This window comes from Phyllostomus discolor, chromosome 7 (genome assembly GCF_004126475.2).
Source record: "Phyllostomus discolor isolate MPI-MPIP mPhyDis1 chromosome 7, mPhyDis1.pri.v3, whole genome shotgun sequence".
Taxonomy (NCBI): domain Eukaryota; kingdom Metazoa; phylum Chordata; class Mammalia; order Chiroptera; family Phyllostomidae; genus Phyllostomus; species Phyllostomus discolor.
In genome coordinates, this window is record NC_040909.2 from 26,411,435 (window position 1) to 26,429,457 (window position 18,023).

At 38.6% G+C, this 18,023-nt stretch overlaps 1 protein-coding gene across 1 annotated transcript in view; it reads left to right on the forward strand.

Moving 5' to 3' along the window:
• TBC1D5 (TBC1 domain family member 5) overlaps nucleotides 1–18,023 on the forward strand; it is a 482,939-nt gene that overhangs the window by 397,723 nt on the left and 67,193 nt on the right. The window contains exon 17 of the mRNA XM_028518682.2: nucleotides 4,479–4,564. Coding sequence (XP_028374483.1) covers nucleotides 4,479–4,564 — 86 coding nt within the window. The remainder of the gene's footprint in view (nucleotides 1–4,478; nucleotides 4,565–18,023) is intronic.

Genomic DNA, 18,023 nt, shown 5'->3' on the forward strand with positions numbered 1-18,023 from the left:
GTTCATAAATTAGAACAGGGATCGCTGGATTTGCTTTTCTTTGGCTCTTTTCAGTTCTGTGTTTATGAATAGTCAGCCCTCTGCAAGGCGCTATGCTGTTCAAATCAGGATGAGTACTTCAGAATCATTTCTTCGGGAGTTTCCATGTAACCATTCAAAAGGAGATAATCACCTGTAAGTGAGGGTTAGGAGGTAGGGGATCAATCTAGAAAGTACTGTTTATAATGACCTTTGTTGGATGAGTTTCATTTCACCAGGCTCAGAACAAGGAAACGTGTCACACACCACCTTGTAGTTCATTGTACTTCTTGTAGCATCTTGTAGTTAGTTGGAGCTAGTGTGGATGAGCATTTAACTATTTGTATACTACTACAGCAAACTGAGTTCGAACTTAAAATACTGTGATACCACAGGAGTGAGGGTGGCAGGGGGAAGAGGGTTATATGCTCATCTGCAGACTTCCAGTAGAATAGAGCAAACAGGACTTGTCCACCATCAGAAGTCAGACTCAGAAAGGGACAGGGTGTTTGTTTTACCTGAAATGACAGTAAGAACAAGCTTACTCTCATAATATAGACCTAGAAGTGAAGAACGTGAACTATAACAGCGAGATTAGATAGATGTCAATTAGTTTTATCCCTTATATTGATTGTTGGTATCGAGTACTGTTTGCAAATTGATTTTGTGATCATGCCAAATTAACAAAAGTGTTTTGGAAATTCAGACGTACAGCATAGGTTTGATTTGGTTTGGTTTTTCCATATAGTTCCTTCCCTCTGGGTCATTTGTTTCTACCAGCATCTGTTCTGCTTCTGTAAATCATTTTGTCCATGGAGCTTTAAGTTGCTTCCCCAAAACCAGCCTGTCTATGTCAGCATTCTTATATTACCATAAAAAAAGGTTAATATGAAACTTTAAGAAGAACTCCACCAGCTTGTTAACAGGGAAGAATTGAATGGTACTTGGGAAGTTAACCAGCTGCAATCTTGTAGACTTATTTCAAAGGCCATCTGCGTGGTCTAGGAAAGGAATGGTAAACCAAGGTAGACTGGGCTTGTGATTCAGTATCTTCACGTAGAGTGACCTAGACTCCCCCAGGTCATGGAACATAATTGGCATTCCTCTGTACACAGACCGATGTGAGTTAAGATATGATTACCGTTTTGCTATCTTCCTAGCAAAGAAAAAAACCACCAAAACAAAGCTTTTTTAATGTGCATTGGTTTGGAAAAGCTTATAATAGTTGGAATCATGACTGTGTGAAAATGGGTTTAAATTGAGTACTGATCGTTCCAATCTAAGCAAAGGCATACCATTAAAGTTGTAGACATCACATGCTCTGCCCAAGGAGAAATTACAACTGTTATGTAGCCTGGTCTTTCTTACATACAAAGCTTCAAATATGCAAAATCCTAGTGGCTTCTATATGTTGGAGGGAATTCCAGGTCTTTAAAAATTAAAAATCAGAACTGTTACATTTCTACAAAACTGTATTTGGGATCCTGGCTGGTGTGGCTCAGTTGGCTGGAGAGTCATCCTATAAATGGAAGGTTGCGAGTTAGATTCCTGGGCAGGGCATGTGGCTAAGTTGAAGGTTCAGTCCCTGGTCCAGAGTGTATGAGAGGCAGCCAATGGATACTTCTCTCCCTGTCTCCTTCCTTCCCTTCCCCCCTTCTCTAAAATCAATAAGCATGTCCTCAGCGAGGATAAAAATAATTTAAAAATTTTTTGAAAAATACTCTTTTCAGTAAGAAAACCAAGTTTCTCTTTACTTTTAAAATGTTTCAGGTGCATAAAGTTAGAATTCTGCTCATTTAATCTCATTCCCCTAAGGTACCACTGCTATTTTGGTACATAGTAGTATGAGAAGATATTGTTCGAAATTTTCTTGACTTTTTAAGACCTTATTTAGAAGAGATAAAACTAATTTAATAACACTAATTTAAACTAATTTAATTTAATGCCCTTTTCATTCATGTCTGTATATATTGATTTTTATAGCCAGCTATACACTGGTTAACATATATGCCAGATATTTGGTTCTGTGCTGTCCACACAAGCCACAAGCCACATGTAACAGCTGAGCACTTAAAGGGCAACTGGCCCTAATTGAAATGTGCTGTAAGTTTTAAATATACACTGGATTTCAAAGGCTTTTGTACAAAAGAAAGAGTGTGAAATATCAGCTCAATACTTTTTATATTGATTACATGTTAAAATGACAACATTTTGACTATACTGAATTAACTAAATATACTGTTACACTTAATTTCACTGGTTTCTTTTTTTCTTTTTGTAATATGGTTACTAGGAAAAATTTAAATTACAAATGAAGCTTGCGCTTATGACACACCCTGTATTTCCATGGGACAGTGAGTACTAGCCTTGGCCCTCATCTATATGTCTGCATACCTGATGTTTTAGTAACAGCAGCATCCTCTCAGACAGGAAACCTTGTTGAATAGCTTTTAACTAGAACCTCTGATTTTATTTTCTTACATTACAAATGCTGTTTTTCAACATTCCCTTTTGATTCTTTTTTTTTTTAAGTCCCAGCATAGTGGTACTTTAAACTGCATCTTCCTTTGATACTAGTGAGTCTCCCAGGAATTTTAATAGGCCTCCGTGAAAGCAAGTACTTGAGCCTCATTCATATGTTCGAGTTAGATCATTATTCCTAATAATGGCTTTAAGTGCTTAGGTAGATCAGCACTTGGGTCTTGAATTGCTTGTCATTTCTTTATAAAGATGTTTCAAGAAACTGCTCCGTGCTGTCCCCTCTTTCATTGTTTTCAGGCAAAAGGTAACATAATCCTTTATTAGTTTGTTGGAAGTCAGAGAAGAAAGGTCTTTTGTATTAACAAAAACAAAATGTATTTTCCAGGTACTGAGAATAAAGGACAAAATTAGTCATGAGGGATGGTCCTGGGGAAGGTAATTTTTTAAAATAAACCATGATGCACTGACGATCTACCAGTGGTTTAACCTCTGTTTGATTTTCCCACTGCACTGAGTCCAGGTTGTCATCAGCTACCACGGGGAAACCGATCTAATTCCTCGAGAGAGAAAAGTTGCACTGTTAGACTTAATAGTATGGTAGTCATGGAAGCATCAGTTATCTTCATCAAGGCAATTCAGATTTGATTATTTTAAAACTGTGTGTTGAATACCAAACCAGTGGAGTAGTAGCTGGAGCTAAATCAAGGGATTGTCATTTTTGTTAGATGATTAGGGCTGACTTGGAAGAGATATGAAAGGGTTGAGCTGTGTAAATATCCTCTTTTCAGCAGGAAAAGAAAAGGTCCATCATGGCCATTAAGATGCAGCTTGTTAGCTTGATGAATTTCAAACTATTTAACCTTAGCAATTATATACCCCCGCCTGCATGCAAGTGTATCAGTGCTTTAGGATTATGTCTCCAAGGATTGATATAAAAACATATTGGTAATCTTCTGCTAAGATTAAATGCAGCCTTTCTGTGTCTAGATGGGTCTCTTCAAGGACAGGACATAGCCTGGTTCAACGTCCTGATTATGTGCTCCGGGGAACATTGGAACACATAAGTTTTAAAAATTTTTAAATAAAAATAGGATGCAATTAACATTTTAGAAATGATGGTATTCATTTGAGTAATGCATTATTAACATGTTACATTTTTATAAACTAGGTTAGTTTTTTGTCTACGAGGAACTTGATACATCTAAATAAATAGACACATTACATTAATAGCAACATTTTAGACACACCTGACCTACGATTCAAGGACATTCCTGCAGTGTTTATAAATAATGTTAAACATGAGAAAGGACAGTGTATTGCTCCTTTTATGAAAATGTGTTTTTTGGTCAGTTTGCTTTTGTATTGTGCTGATACCCTGCTAATATTTTCACTACTTGGGCACTTATTAAACTTGTCTGTAAGAATAGATGACATAGAAATTGCTAACTTGAAAAGAGTTGCTAAATTCTTGAAATAATTTACTCATTTCAGGAGAAGAAAGACTCGGTGTGCCATCTAGTGGGCATACTTAGCATTGTTTGTATCAGAAACTGACGCTATTCTCTTACTCTTCCTCCAAAATCCAGCGATCTTGACACTTGGTGTCTCCTGGTCCATTAGCATAGGTTGTGCTCCCGTGAAATCTCGTCATTTCTCAGTTTTGTTGTGATTTTATCTTAATGTATTTTGAAAAGTCATACTGAAAGTGATCAAAATCATCAAAAATAAACTTAATGACAGAAATAAATCTATATGGACTATGAGGCAAGTAAAAGAAAAAGATATTAAAACACTTTCAATCTTTAGTCAGGACTATCAGTTACAGAACTTCAACAATAAAAGCAAGCACACTAATTATTAAACTTCTTTATTTTATGTATTTTTTCTGAAAGAATATTAAAACAATCATTTTGTCCTTTTATATGTTAATGTATAATATAAATAGCTTTATACATTTTAATTTATTCTTTCTTTTATAGAAAAATCCGAGACCAGTGACTTACCAATTCCATCCAAACTTAGATTATTACAAAGCACGGGGAGCAGACCTCATGGATAAAAGCCGGTGAGTCCTCTTTCTCCGCTGAAAGGCGTTAAGTCCCAACAATATTCTCAGAGATCGTCAGGAAATATTGCCCATCTGCTGAAAAGAATTTTCTAGTTTTTAGCATATCAGCAGTTAATGAATATCGTGAATCTTTGTTAATAAATTATTCAAGTATTTTTATCCAAGTTTTTTTTAAGGCATAAGAAAGTGATATGCATTGATGTCAGTAGTGAGACAAAAAATTAAATAAGAATACTTCCACAATTCGAAGTCAGGCAACTTTATGTTTCCAACGTTAATAAACCTAAATAAAGTGTGCCTACTTGTGTAATCTCTTTCTAGATCCTTGCTGTTGATTGAAAAGAGGCAGTTCTATAACATTTTTAAATTATTTCAGTAACAAAATTAAAATTGATTTTCCCAACTGTCTTTCGAACTACACAATAAGCTTATAAATGCATCTTGTGTGTGCATTTGTGATTGCATACACAGAAACTTTAAGGGTCACTGTAGGAATTAAAGAACATTAAAATCCTACTTTTAAAAGAAATTAACTTTGGCATAAAGGGTTGATGAACAGTTTTGTTCTTTCATAATACTGTACTCAGATGTCTCAAGAGTTAACTTGTCAAACCAGAACCATCTCAAATTAGAATGTAATTTCAAAGTTTACTCTAGGAACCTAAAATGTTAGTAATGATAAATGCTGCCAAGTTGTCCGCATTTTCTTCCTTAAGCATCTTGCCTTTGTGCTAGCTTCTCTTCAGTTGGAATTCAGCAATTTAAATGTGAATTTGTGGAGTGCACGCACACAGTGTGTTCTGCTCTTACTGGGGGCGTTAAACAGCAGACATACTTCCTGCCTCGTAGATACTCACCGTCTGCGGGATGAGAAGTGCACAAGAAGGTGGCTAGATTTGAACTTGTATTTTTTTCTATAAAACGAAAGAAGAGATAGGAGTGTTATTTTTAAAAATACACAACTAGCGAAGATAGAGAATATTTAACTTGGATTGAAAAAGACAAAAACTTTGGAGTAAGATTTCTAATACATGTACTTATTGATGATTTTAAGCTAACTTTCCCAAACCCCAACTTTTGTGACACTGTCTTCTTTTCCCCACAGTGGCAAAAATCAAGTAAACATGTTAGTACAATGTTTAGAATTAAGTATTAGCAGTAAACTTGTATTTTGAACTGTGTTTCAGTGCAATGTTATTTTAAACTACCCATCCTTGATTGAAATCTGCCTCCTACTGTGATGCACAGTGTAATTATGAGACCAGTCTTATGGCCCAGGAGTCTTCTCAGAAGCCCTTTTCTGATGTTCATTTCATCTGGTCTTGTTTCACAAATAGAAGGCTATTCCCTGTAGTCACTTTGTTGATTTTATTTGACAAATTTTTAATGAGTGCCAGACTCTCGTTACGCTACCCATTGGAGACACACAGTGAACAAACCAGCCGAAAATCCCTGCCCTCAGGAATCTTACAGTCTAGTCACTTGTATTTGCTCCCTCTTATGTCAGGTATTTCATTTTGTTTTGTCTAAAAGGCACTTTTAGGCACTTAATTTATACAAAATCTTTCTAACTGAAGTCCCTTCCCCTCTTCCCTGTCTTCTCTCCCCTGCCCCAGATTAGGTTTGTCACAACAGCCAAAGAACTCTCAATTTACAGCAAATTACATTATGCTTCCCACTTATTCCCCTCCCGCAAAGGCTTCCTATTACCATCAATGATCCCATCGTCTTCCGCACCTTCTCTCTCTGACCTCATCTCCTTCTGCTCTCCCCTGCTCCTGCAGCACCCCTCCCATCATCTTCCCTGGCCTCTCCACGTAGGGCTCAGCCCAAACAGTCATGTCAGAGAGCCGCTCTTAACCTCTCCATGTCCTTTTCCTTCCCTTCTCTCTCTCTACCCATTGCCCAACCTTGGTTTCCTGATAGCATTCATTTCGAACTGGTTATATTCTTCATTTGTCTATGTGTCATTTGTTCCCCATCTTCCCCACTAAAACCTAAGCCCCTGTCTTACAAACCACTCATGGTTCCTAAGGTGATACGTAGGTGGCACTGGGCGGGTACTTGACAAATATTGTTGTATGTATAGTTGTATTCCCTATTTACGTGTTTCAACATGTGCTTTTTTTTTTTCAAGAAAGGAAATGGACTGTGCCCTTCCTTTTCTCCTCTTCATGTTTTATCTTTCTTTTATTTAGCTTTCTTCCCTGCATTTTTCTTCTGAGAAATGTTGGTTTTATGTATTTCCTTGTAAGCACATTGAGATTCTTATACAAAGCATATTATTTTGACAATTGGAAGGAAGATTTTTCATCATCTCTGTTGTAATTTCAAAGCTTAAAATTGAAATTGAACCAAATGAAACATACTGTGTGAAGATGTCACAGACCGGTGAGCAAGGGAAGAGTTAATAAATGGTGCTGGGAAACTTGATAAATCTTTTAAAAATGTATCAGCTTACAACCTTACCCCATACTAAAATAAATTCCAAGTGAATCAAAGTGCACTCAAACAAGCAAACGCAGAAATAGAATATAACTGGTTATGTGACCTCTAGTTGTTGCAAGGCTTTTTAACCTTAAAAGTAATGGAAGAAGCCACAGTGGGAATGACTGGTAGATTTTACTATACAACTATTTTTAAGTAGATATGTCAGAAGTGAAATAAACTGAATCAAACACAAACAGAAAACTGGGGAAATGTTTGTATTGGAAGTAGCAGGCAAAATACAGTATCATTAGCATATAAAGGACGTGGCAGTTCAGTGAGAGCCCCAAGGTCCTGTCTCAGTGGCCATCCTGCCCCAATCAGATCAGCCTGAAGAGGCGGAAACCCCCTCTAGCCCTCTTTTCTCTGCCCTCCTTCCTCAGAGGCTCTCACCCCAGGTCCACGGCTTTCAGTACCATTTGTGACTGAAGACTTCTTCATTTACATCTCAGTGTGGCCTTTTCCCTTAAATTCTAGACTCATATATACTACTGCTTACTCCGTAATTCCTTTTGGATGTCCTTTGTGCATCTCAAATTTAGTGTTTTCTTAAACAAAACTCTCAATTCTGCCTCCACAAACCAGTTACTCCTGAAATGTTTCTCTGTCACAATAAATAGCACATCTTAGAATTGCCCTTAACTCCCCTTTTCCTCTCATATCACACATCAAGTCTATCAGGACGTCCTCTTCAAAACATATCCTGAAACAAGCCACTCTTCTCTGTAAATACTGCTAATACTGAGTCATCACATCATTGCTCATCTCTTAACTAGTCTCCCTGTATTTCCTCGCCGCCTCCTTTCCACACAGCAGCCACATTAATGTAAGTCGGATCATAACACTCTCCTGCTCAAGCCTTTCAATGACTTCCCAGAGCACTTGGGATAAAATCCAAAGCCTTTTCAGTGGCCTCTAATGATTCAGCCTCCTGCTAGCTCTCCAGCCCCGTTTGCTACCACCGCTCTTGCCTGTTGTTCATTGGCCTCCAGCCACACTGGCCTGCTTACTATTCCTCAAGCACGCAAACATGTTCCCACTTCAGGAGCTTTGGGCTTGCTTTCCCCCATGCTTGGATTCTCCCCCAAGAATCCACATGGCACACATACCATTCAGTCTCTGTTCAAATGTCACCTCTTCATAAAGCCTCTCTTTGACTACTCTATCTAAAATAATGGACCCTGCCCTGGCTGGTGTGGCTCAGTGGACTGAGCGCGGGCTGCCAACCAAAGGGCTGCCGGTTCGATTCCCAGTCAGGGCACATGCCTGGGTTGTGGTCCAGGCCCCCAGTGGGGGCCATGTGAGAGACAACCACACATTGATGTGTCTCTCCCTCTCTTTCTCCCTCCCTTCCCCTCTCTCTAAAAATAAATAAATAAAATCTTTAAAATAATGGATCCTTTTCCTCAGTCCCTTTGCTTTGCTTCTTACTTACTTTAAACTTTTTATTTTTTTATTTTCAGAGAGAGGAGAAGGGCAAGAGTAAGAGAGGGAGAAAAATATTGATGAGCAAGAGAAACATTGATTGGGTTGCCTCCCCGCACACCCTCAACTGGGGACCTGGCCAGCACCCCAGGTGTGTGCCCTGCCTGGGAATTGAACCAGCAACCTTTTGGGTCACAGGGCGGTGCTCAATCCACTGAACTGCACCAGCCAGGACACTTTCTTACTGTTATTGTTTTTATATTTTTTTTAGCACAAAATGGTATTTGTAGCGTTTAAAAAAATCATTGGTTTTTTTGTTTGTTTTTATCATGTTTCTTGCACTAAAGTGTAAACTCTAAGTGTTTGCCTTTTAACTGCTACACCCCCGGCACGTAAATAGTGCCTAGAATATAGTAGGCACTCGATGAAAAAAAGAGAATTACAAACAGCAAGTAAACATTCAAAAGACTGTCCAAACTCATAGTAATGCAAATTAAATTACCAATAAAGTACCATTTTCACCTTTTAAATTAGCAAATTAAAAACAGATAAGCCAGAGGTGATTAAATCCTAGAGATCTACTGTATAGAAATATTTAATAATAACATATTATATACTTTAAAATCCCTATCCTAAGAGGATAGCTCTTATTTTAAGTGTTATCACAAAAAAGTAAAATAAAGAGTATGGGAGGAAACTCTGGATGTAATGGATATGTTTATGGTATAGATGGTGGTGATAGTTTTGCAGATGTCAGTTGAACTTCAATAAAGTGGTGCTGAATGAATGAATGAGCAAGCTGGCACTGGTGAAGGTGCACGGATACCCTTCGTCACCCACCGAGCGAGTGTAAATTGAGGCCTACTTGATAATCTTGCCCAAGAAATCTTCCAATGTAACTTTTATTTCCTGGAACTTTATCAGGGGCCCTTTAGCCATAATTAGCCTTACAACTACTTTCTTTGCTGTTTAGAGTCTATTAAAAGGTTAATGCATTGGGGCTGTCATTGAACAGCAAGATGGGGAGTGGGGTGGTGCAGAGGGGGTATCTATACTATGGGGGGACCTCCCACAATGTTCCATAAATAGAGGATAGACAAGAGACAGGTAGACCTAAAGCAGGGAACTGCTACCTGCTCCATCTGTGGCAATGGACTTCCGTTGGTGTTGCTTATCCAAACACGGGACGAGGATGCAAAGATGACATGTGATCTCATGGATAAAAATAGCTCCAGAAATCAAGAAGCCTGATTTCTCTGCTTTACCATGGATTGCTATAATTAAGTCTTTAAACGCAAGTGCCTAGGTATTTTAGTGGTAGATTTTCCATTACGTGAGTGGGTAATAGTCACTGTGCTCTGATTTTACTTACTTGCAAATTTCTTTTTAAAAATGGGAATTGACATTTTCTTATTCATTCAACTTTAGAGCTCAGAACCACAATTTAACACTCAAATCTTGTTCCAATTCTGTCCTTAAATAACCAGAAATTGCTGCTATAAAAAAATAAGTGCATCTAATTTGTGACCAGTCTTCAGAAAGACCCATCTAATTTATTTGGGAATCTGTGACTACTGAAATGCCCAACTGAGTAGTTATGGAACAGAATTTCATAGTTTTTAAATACTGCAATTTCATATTAAGAGGGGGATTGCATACCTTCTTTATTCTAGAACATCCCTGGATTTTCTGCTTTGCAGATGACACACCACAGTTTCTCACAATGTGTGATTCTTTGTGCTCAGCAGAGGGGATGAAGCCCTGGCATTTTGCTGTCGGCCGTGCGTCAAGAACGTGTGTCGTTTCTCTAGTGGTGCCTTTCTATGGCTCCACAGCAGTTATCCTTTTGACTTGCTTGAGCAACTTCATATCACTCAAATTTGGTAGTGTCATTTGACTAAATAAAGGCTTGATAGAGATGGAGGAACCCAAGCTTAGGGATCCTGATCCCTCCCCTCAGCAGATCAGCAGTAACAACAGTCTCTGGGCTAACATCCCCAGCTTTCCTCTGCTCTGTGTCAGAGCTTAGTTTAAACAACTTAATTGATATCAATGATGAAAGATCCCAGATTACAATCCTAGCAGGTAGGCAGGCCCTCTGCAAAAGGCCCCTTGTCAGGACCTCTGCAAGAGATCTAAAAGGAAGCGAGGCTCCAGGGAAAGAAGATTCCAACCAAGAGGGTTCCCTGGGCTCTGAAGGTGTTCCTTACATTCCTCCACTGAGTTGCACATGCCTAAGGACTGGTGGCGTTCAGTTTATTCTTAACCCAAGAACAGCTGGTGGCTAGTAATTCTCCTTCTGCCCTTGGGATCAGGATCTGCCTCAGCTTAGGAGTGCTCCTCTTGGCCTGGCCCAGGAAGGCAGTCCGGAGAAAGTGGGGGATCCCAGGAATCACAAGGAGTCTTCCAACAGCTGTAATCTTATACCAGAATACGAGTGTCATTGCTATTTCCTCAGTTCCTGGCAAAGAGAACAAATTCAAATATCATGAAATAAATCAAAGATTTTAGCTTTAAATGTAGAATAACTTATATTAATGTCAGAGACTGGGTCTTAGAGTCTTCATATGCCCTGGGCCTAGCACAGTACATAGCACTGTTTATAGTATTCAGTGAATACTTAGTTTAATGACTGAATAAATAAGCATAGTTTTGAATACCAAAAAGACATCATAAAATTTTTCCAGACAATTTTTATTTTATATGGTCTGATCATTTTATGTGGCCAACGAGATTTTTTAATTAAACTTTATTATATTTACTTACATGATGACTGCCTTTTTTTAGAAGTGTTTTATTACTAAAATATGGTAAAGAAATAAAGTGCTAATAATACTCCTAAAGCCATGAAGCCAAGAAATCCATGGTTAGCAATATTAGTAGTTAATTAGCTAATCAGAATTTCAAAGGACACTGATTTTTATATAAATGTAATTTTGTAATATTTTATGGCCAAATAACTAAGGATTTATACTATAAGCACATCTATATCTGAAGTACTCGTACTGTTGTATTAAAGAGAGTTGTTAATTTCCAACCAATAAGGTAAAATGGTAACACTATCTCCTATCTAGTCCAGAGTAAAGAGATCTTTCTCCTTCTTAAAATGTATGTATAATCTGTGCACAACACACATATCTTAAGCCTTTGGTCTGAGGAGTTTTGACAGTGTGTTACAGGACATACCCATGTGACCACCATCCAAAAAATGTATCTGGAGTGACTGTTTCACGGAGAGTTCCCTTGTGTCCCTTTGCAGTCACTTCCAACACTAGTACCATGTATTAGCTTTGCCTTTTTGTGAGCTTCACATAATGAAACCACACAGTATGCACTCTTTTGTGTCTAGCGTTTTTTGTTCAGCACAATGTCTTTATAATGCATCCATGTTGTTGCACATACCACGTATCACTAGTTCCTCCTTTTAGATCGTTGAGTTGCATTCCATTTTGTGAATATAGCACAAGTTGTTTATCTATTTTCCTGCTGATAGATACTAGGTTATTTCTACATTTGGGGTATTATAAATAAGGCTGCTTTGAACATTCTTGCACAGGTGTTTTGATATTGTTGTTTGTTCATGTTATTGTTGTTTGTGGATATATGTCTGTCTTTCTCTTGAGTAAACACTTAGAAATTAAATTGCTTTGTCAGATAGATACATGCCTAACTTTATAAGAAATGACCAAACTGTTTTTAAAAGTACTTATACCTTTCCCACTCCACCCTGGAATATATGAGGGTTCTATTTGCTCTACATCCTTGCCAACATTTGCTATTGTCAGTGGTTTGATTTTCTCCATTCTAGTTAGTGTGAGCCTGGAATCCCATTGTGGTTTGATCTTCATTTTCCTGATGACTAATGATGTCTAGCATCTTCTCATAGCATATTGGTGATTTGCATATCTTTTTGAGAATGTCTGTTTAAATATTTTGCCTATTTTTAATGGGTTGTTTGTCTCTTTAATAATCGATTTGTAGGAATTCTTTAAATATTCTGGATAGGAATCTGTCACATATACGTACTGCAAATATTATTCCCCAGTGTGTGGCTTGCCTATTCATTCTCTTAATGATGTCTTTTGATGAGGAGAAAATTTTTATTTCAGTGAAGTTCATTTTATCATGGTTTTTATTTTCTTTATGTTTAGTGCATTCTGTTTCCTGTCTAGGAAATATTTACCTATCCTTACTCTCCATTGTTGAGGGTCCCAAAGACCACCCTCAGTTTCAGTGATTCACTAGGACTCACAGAACACAGAAAAGCTGTTACACTCATAGTTACAGTGCATTATGGCAAAAGGATACAGATCAAAATCAGGAAGGGAAAAAGGTTGGCATCTAGGAGAAACCAGGTACAAGTTTCTAGTTGTCCCCTCCAACTGCGAGGCTATAAAATGATCCTCAAAGTGAAGGAAGAGAAGGGAAGAGGGCAGAATGACCCAGCAGGTGGGCATCTCTGAATTATATCCCCTTCCATTCTGATGTATCCCCCTAGGCCAGAGCATCCCCGTCCTCTAAAAACTCTGCTATTATGAACCAGTCACTGATGGAAGGAGTCATACACTGGGTCAGAAAATAAATTAGTTGAAAACTACCACTATAGAAATAGAAACTTCAGTGTTTATTCTTAAAGCTATGTCTTGGAGAGTTTATCCAACAATTTTATATACCATAATCAATGCACAATTGCTTATTATTTGTTATGTTAGTAACCACTGTTACAAATTGTGCTCAGACCCAGTGAGAGAAGCCCCACGGTCTAGCTACAGCCACTCACTCCTTTTCTCCCTGACGAGCACAACTCCTTTCGCTTCACCTCACATTGACAAGAACTTACCTGCCACATGCAAAATAACCATAGCCCATCTCACTTGAAAGTCAGACTCCTAGGGAATAAGTAACAGCAAGCTAATTTTCATTGTTTTAATAAAACCTGCAAAATCTAGAGGTCCCTGAGGTGTGGTGTGAGTTCATTTTCTAAGATAACGGAAACCTCACAATATGGTGAAAAGGTTAGAATTCGATATAAATGTCTTCCACTGATGCAAATTTGCTACACTCAACTTCAAAGTTAAAAAAATTAAAGTTGGAAAATCCATTTTGTAGAACTTGAAGCCTTCAACTTATGGAATTTGTAAGTAGAAATACATCCTGAATGTTAGCTTGGATGTTAGAATCATCTTGAAAAGTACTACATTACAACCTTGACAACTCTTTTAAATTTTTGATTAAAAGACTGATGTCTGTAAGCATGAAAGAAAGAAATATGAGCCAGCATCCACTCAGCACAGGTCATTATCATAGACTTTGGAAAAATACAGGAATGTGTAGAAACTCTTGTTTCCATCCAAAAAACTAAGGACACATATTTATTTTATATGGGTATATCAATTTACTTTTCCAACTACCTTTTGCACTTCAGAAAATAATTTTGAAATAAGTTTTATGTTTTTATGGTGGAATCAAATATAGGTAGATCGAGGTGAGAAAATGACAGAAGGAACGGAGACAGGACAGAAAGGAAAGGGGAAAAGGAGAAAATAAGGTCTCAGAAGAAAGATGAACATGAGGAGGAAGCGGGGCAAGAACAGAACAGAAACTGAGAGCAGAGAGAAGATGGCAGGGCAAGCAGGCCCTTAATGTCTGGCGATGGGGCTGAGTCAGCATTCCTCGAAGGCTAGACTGGTGTCCAGGCCTCCTGTGTGGTCCTGTCTTCTCAACAGTGCCCTGAATGAGAGGGCATTTGACACAGCAGGTGACACACTCTGAGAGGGGGTAGGGGGGCTGTCCTGTAACCCTGCCTCTCACCTATGCCAGGGCCAGGGAGCTTGTGTCTGGAGTTGATTCTGCAACCTCTGCTAAGCAAAGGAGCACTTATATTTTAAACAGAGCCTCTTAAATCTTTAGAAAGGATTCCCTGTGTCATGGTTTTTAACTGTCTTCGGGTATGTTTTGCAACTTGTGCAACTCGTCTCATTTTGTAAAGCCAGGCAAAAAAAGGACTGCTTTCCCTGCAAGCAATCCTCAGCATATTGGAGGATTGCGCCCCAGCTTTTTCAGCCGCTCTTCTTCCAGCTCAACTTGCATACCTCCCCTCTGTTCCACTCCATTGTATAAGCACAAAACTCAATTTTGCCGGAAATTAATGTCACCAAGAGCTGTCTCCCATAGTTGTGCAGTTACCTCCTGCACCGTAGACACTGATCTAGCATTTTTAGTCACAGTTGTATTTACTACTACAGGGTAATGTGTGTTTACTCTGTGTCGACACTATGTTTACTTTGGAAGGATAATGCCATGGGGTACAGAACTCAAGGGGGTGGTTTTTATCTCTCAGCACATTACATGTTCCCCTGGGCTGCTCTCCTCTGGCTTGCATGGTTTACTGAGAAGTTGGATGTGATTCTTACCTTTACTCCTTATAGGTAAGGTGATTTTTCCCTCTGGCTGCATTCAGGACTTTTTTTTCTTTTTCTGTGGTTTTCTGTAGTTTAAAAAGGATATGACAAAGTATAGGGATTCTGGTATTTATCCTGTCTGGTGTTCTCTGATCTCCCCGGATCTGTGGTTTGGTGTCTGACATTAATTTGGGGAAATCCTCCATCATTATTGTTTCATGTATTTCTTCTTCTCCTTCTGTTCTTCCCATTATGGGCATGTTACATCTTTATAGTTGCCCCACAGGCTCTGGATAGTCTCTTCCGGTTTTTTAGTTTTGGGGTGTTTTTTTTTTTTTTTTCTGTCTTTCTGTTTACTTTTCAGTTTGGAGAGTTTCTATTGACATATCTTCAACTTCAGAGATTCTTTCCTCAGCTGTGTCCCGTCTGCTGATAAGCCCACCAAAGACATTCTTCGTTTGTTTCCGTCTTTTTTATCTCTATCCTTTCTCTTTTATCCCTTAGAATTTCCTTCTCTCTGAATAAACATTCCATCTGTCTATACATGCTGTCTAGTCATTAGAGCCCTTAGCTTTTTAATCACAGTCATTTTAAATTTGTAGTCTGATAATTCCAACATCCCTGCTGTATCCGAGTCTGCCTCCGATGCTTGCTCTGTCTCTTCAAACTCTGCATTTTGCTTTATCGGTATGTCTTGTCCTTGTTTTCGTAGTTGGGAATGATGCAGTAGGTGAAAGGGGCTGCTGTCGGCAGGCCTCTGGTGATGTGGTGACAAGGTGTGGGAGGAGAGGAGGCCTGTGGCCCTCTGAGTAGGCCGGCGTTGCAGTGAGGCTGTGCCTCTGGACTGTGAACCGCACACGCACCTCTCTGCTGTCGCCCGCTTGTGTGTGGCCAAGATTTGGATATCGGGGGAGGAAAAATTGTGGAGAATTTTTACAGGTGTGATCATGTGCTTTTTGAATCTTTAGGACAGTTTTAGAAGTTGAATTAAAACAGCTGGAGACTCTGGCAATTAAGAGGGCGTTGGAGACCCGAGAAGCTCTTTCAGTGGAATTTGGGTTAGAAAGCCGGGCTGCAAGAGATGGAGGGTAGTGCGAGGGTAGGAAGAGGCAGCAGGAGTTTCAGAGGTGTTTGTTTTTAAGTCTCGGAAACTGAAGAAATGGGGCCCAGCAGTAAACCCAGGTTGGGTTCTGGTACAGGTGTTTCGAAGAATTTGTGGATTTTCAGAAAAATGCCCTTTTGCTACTGATTCAAGCTGCTAAATGAAGTTATGCCCAAAGCAAGTTGTTGGCACAATTTCAAGACAATCTCTCCTAGATGGTACTACTTACTTAGTAATAGTATGTAGTAGAAAATAGGAATGAAAGTCTTCGATTACACAGATTTGTTACACATCAGGTTTGTGATCTAATGTCTTAATCGCAAAATCCTTTTACTGTTCATCTCAGCTCTGTTTACACATTACACTCTATCTTTAATCCAGTTCGATCCTCACTGTCCCTCAGATCTCTGAGGACTGCATTGTCATTAATTTAGTGCACGTGGCTTAATAGTGTAAATCACAGGCAATGATAATTGTTGCAAATTGTTTAGTATTTCTTGTGGAGAATGCTGCTCATAATATTTAAGATCTATAGTAACTAACTTGGCCTAAAAATTGCCATGCCTCAAAAACAAACTGTGGACAGCATGCTTTTCCTAGAAGTACATGGTTTACAGTTGTTTATGTCTGAAAATAAGTAGAGTTGCCATCGATAGTTGTTTTGAAAAGAATATATTCTTCTGGAAGCTATGGGTAGTGGATGAGGGGGAAATTGGTTAAAAACAAAAAAAAAAATGTTCAAAAAAGGAAAACCGTGCTCATTCCCTTTTAAGAGCTATTCAGATGAAAAATGGCTCGGCATGAGCTTGATCTGTATGTTTTTCGTGGTTATTAGTAGTAATGAAGATGCATTAACCATATTCTCTTGATAATGCTCCAGCAGTTTCTTAGTACTTTTATCAGCATATAAATTTTACAACTGGCAATGTGGGAATTTGACTAGTACATTTTTGTTTATAAAAAAGGGTAACAACATTACAACTTCTTCATATGTATGAATTATGAATCTTGACTTGCAAAGAAGCAAAACCACACTGCAGTAGAACTTCATATCCTGATAGCTCTTCTTCCCGCGGCCTCACAAGGCACGGGAGTGCCTGCAGGCTGCCAAGCGGAGTGCAGAGCCAGAGGTGAACGCCTGCTCGCTCTGGAATTTATGAGTTCTTTTCATTTTAGCCATTCTTGTTCTCAACAAACATGTATTCTGTGCCTTCTCCGCTGTTAAGCTACAGTGTCTGTGAACTGGGGATGCTCTCCTTCACAAGGAAACAGCTGAAAATGAAGAAGTGGTATGTGACCACTATATATCCTCACATCTGTTAGGAAACGTTACATTTTAATAAATTTTAAAAGGACATTAAGTAGCTCAGTTCTTTAAAGGTTAAACTTGATACAAAAAAAGAGGCCTTTGAAAATTATTTTTTTCACATTTCATTGAGTTATAAATGAATGAATCTTTGTATTATAAAGCTGAATTCCAGGATTTAAATTTGATTTGTCCTATGTCCAAAGCAATGTAATTCCCCAATACCTAGCCCATAATATTAGCCAGTACCATTAGAGAAAACTTTATGGAAGGAACAAGCATAGTGTTCTTTCCTTTTATTAATAGAACTATGGATCGGTTTGGCTTTCCAGCTGTCTGTACCAATGCCAAGGGCACAGCTGTGGTGAGAAAGGTGGGAGAAGCACCGGGGAAGTGCTGCCAGGTAGATCTGAGGAAAGGGCGTGATGGTGAAATTCAAGTTAACTGAAATCAAGTAAATGAATCCCTCCAACTTGATTTTCAGTTTCTCACTTGAATGAAGAAAACTCAAAATGGAAGAAAAACTTCTGTTAATTATTTGGGCAATGAAGCACAAACTTCAGCGTTGTCATGGAGTTGGACTCTCTTGTACAACTAAAATAATTGATAATCATAACTGGTCTTCAAGAAGATACTAGCTCTGAAACGGTTCAAGATCGTGAATCATTTGGGAAGTCATCACTCCTTTAACAAATGTTTAGTTTGTGTCCTGTACTTGCCAGTTACAGCACAGGT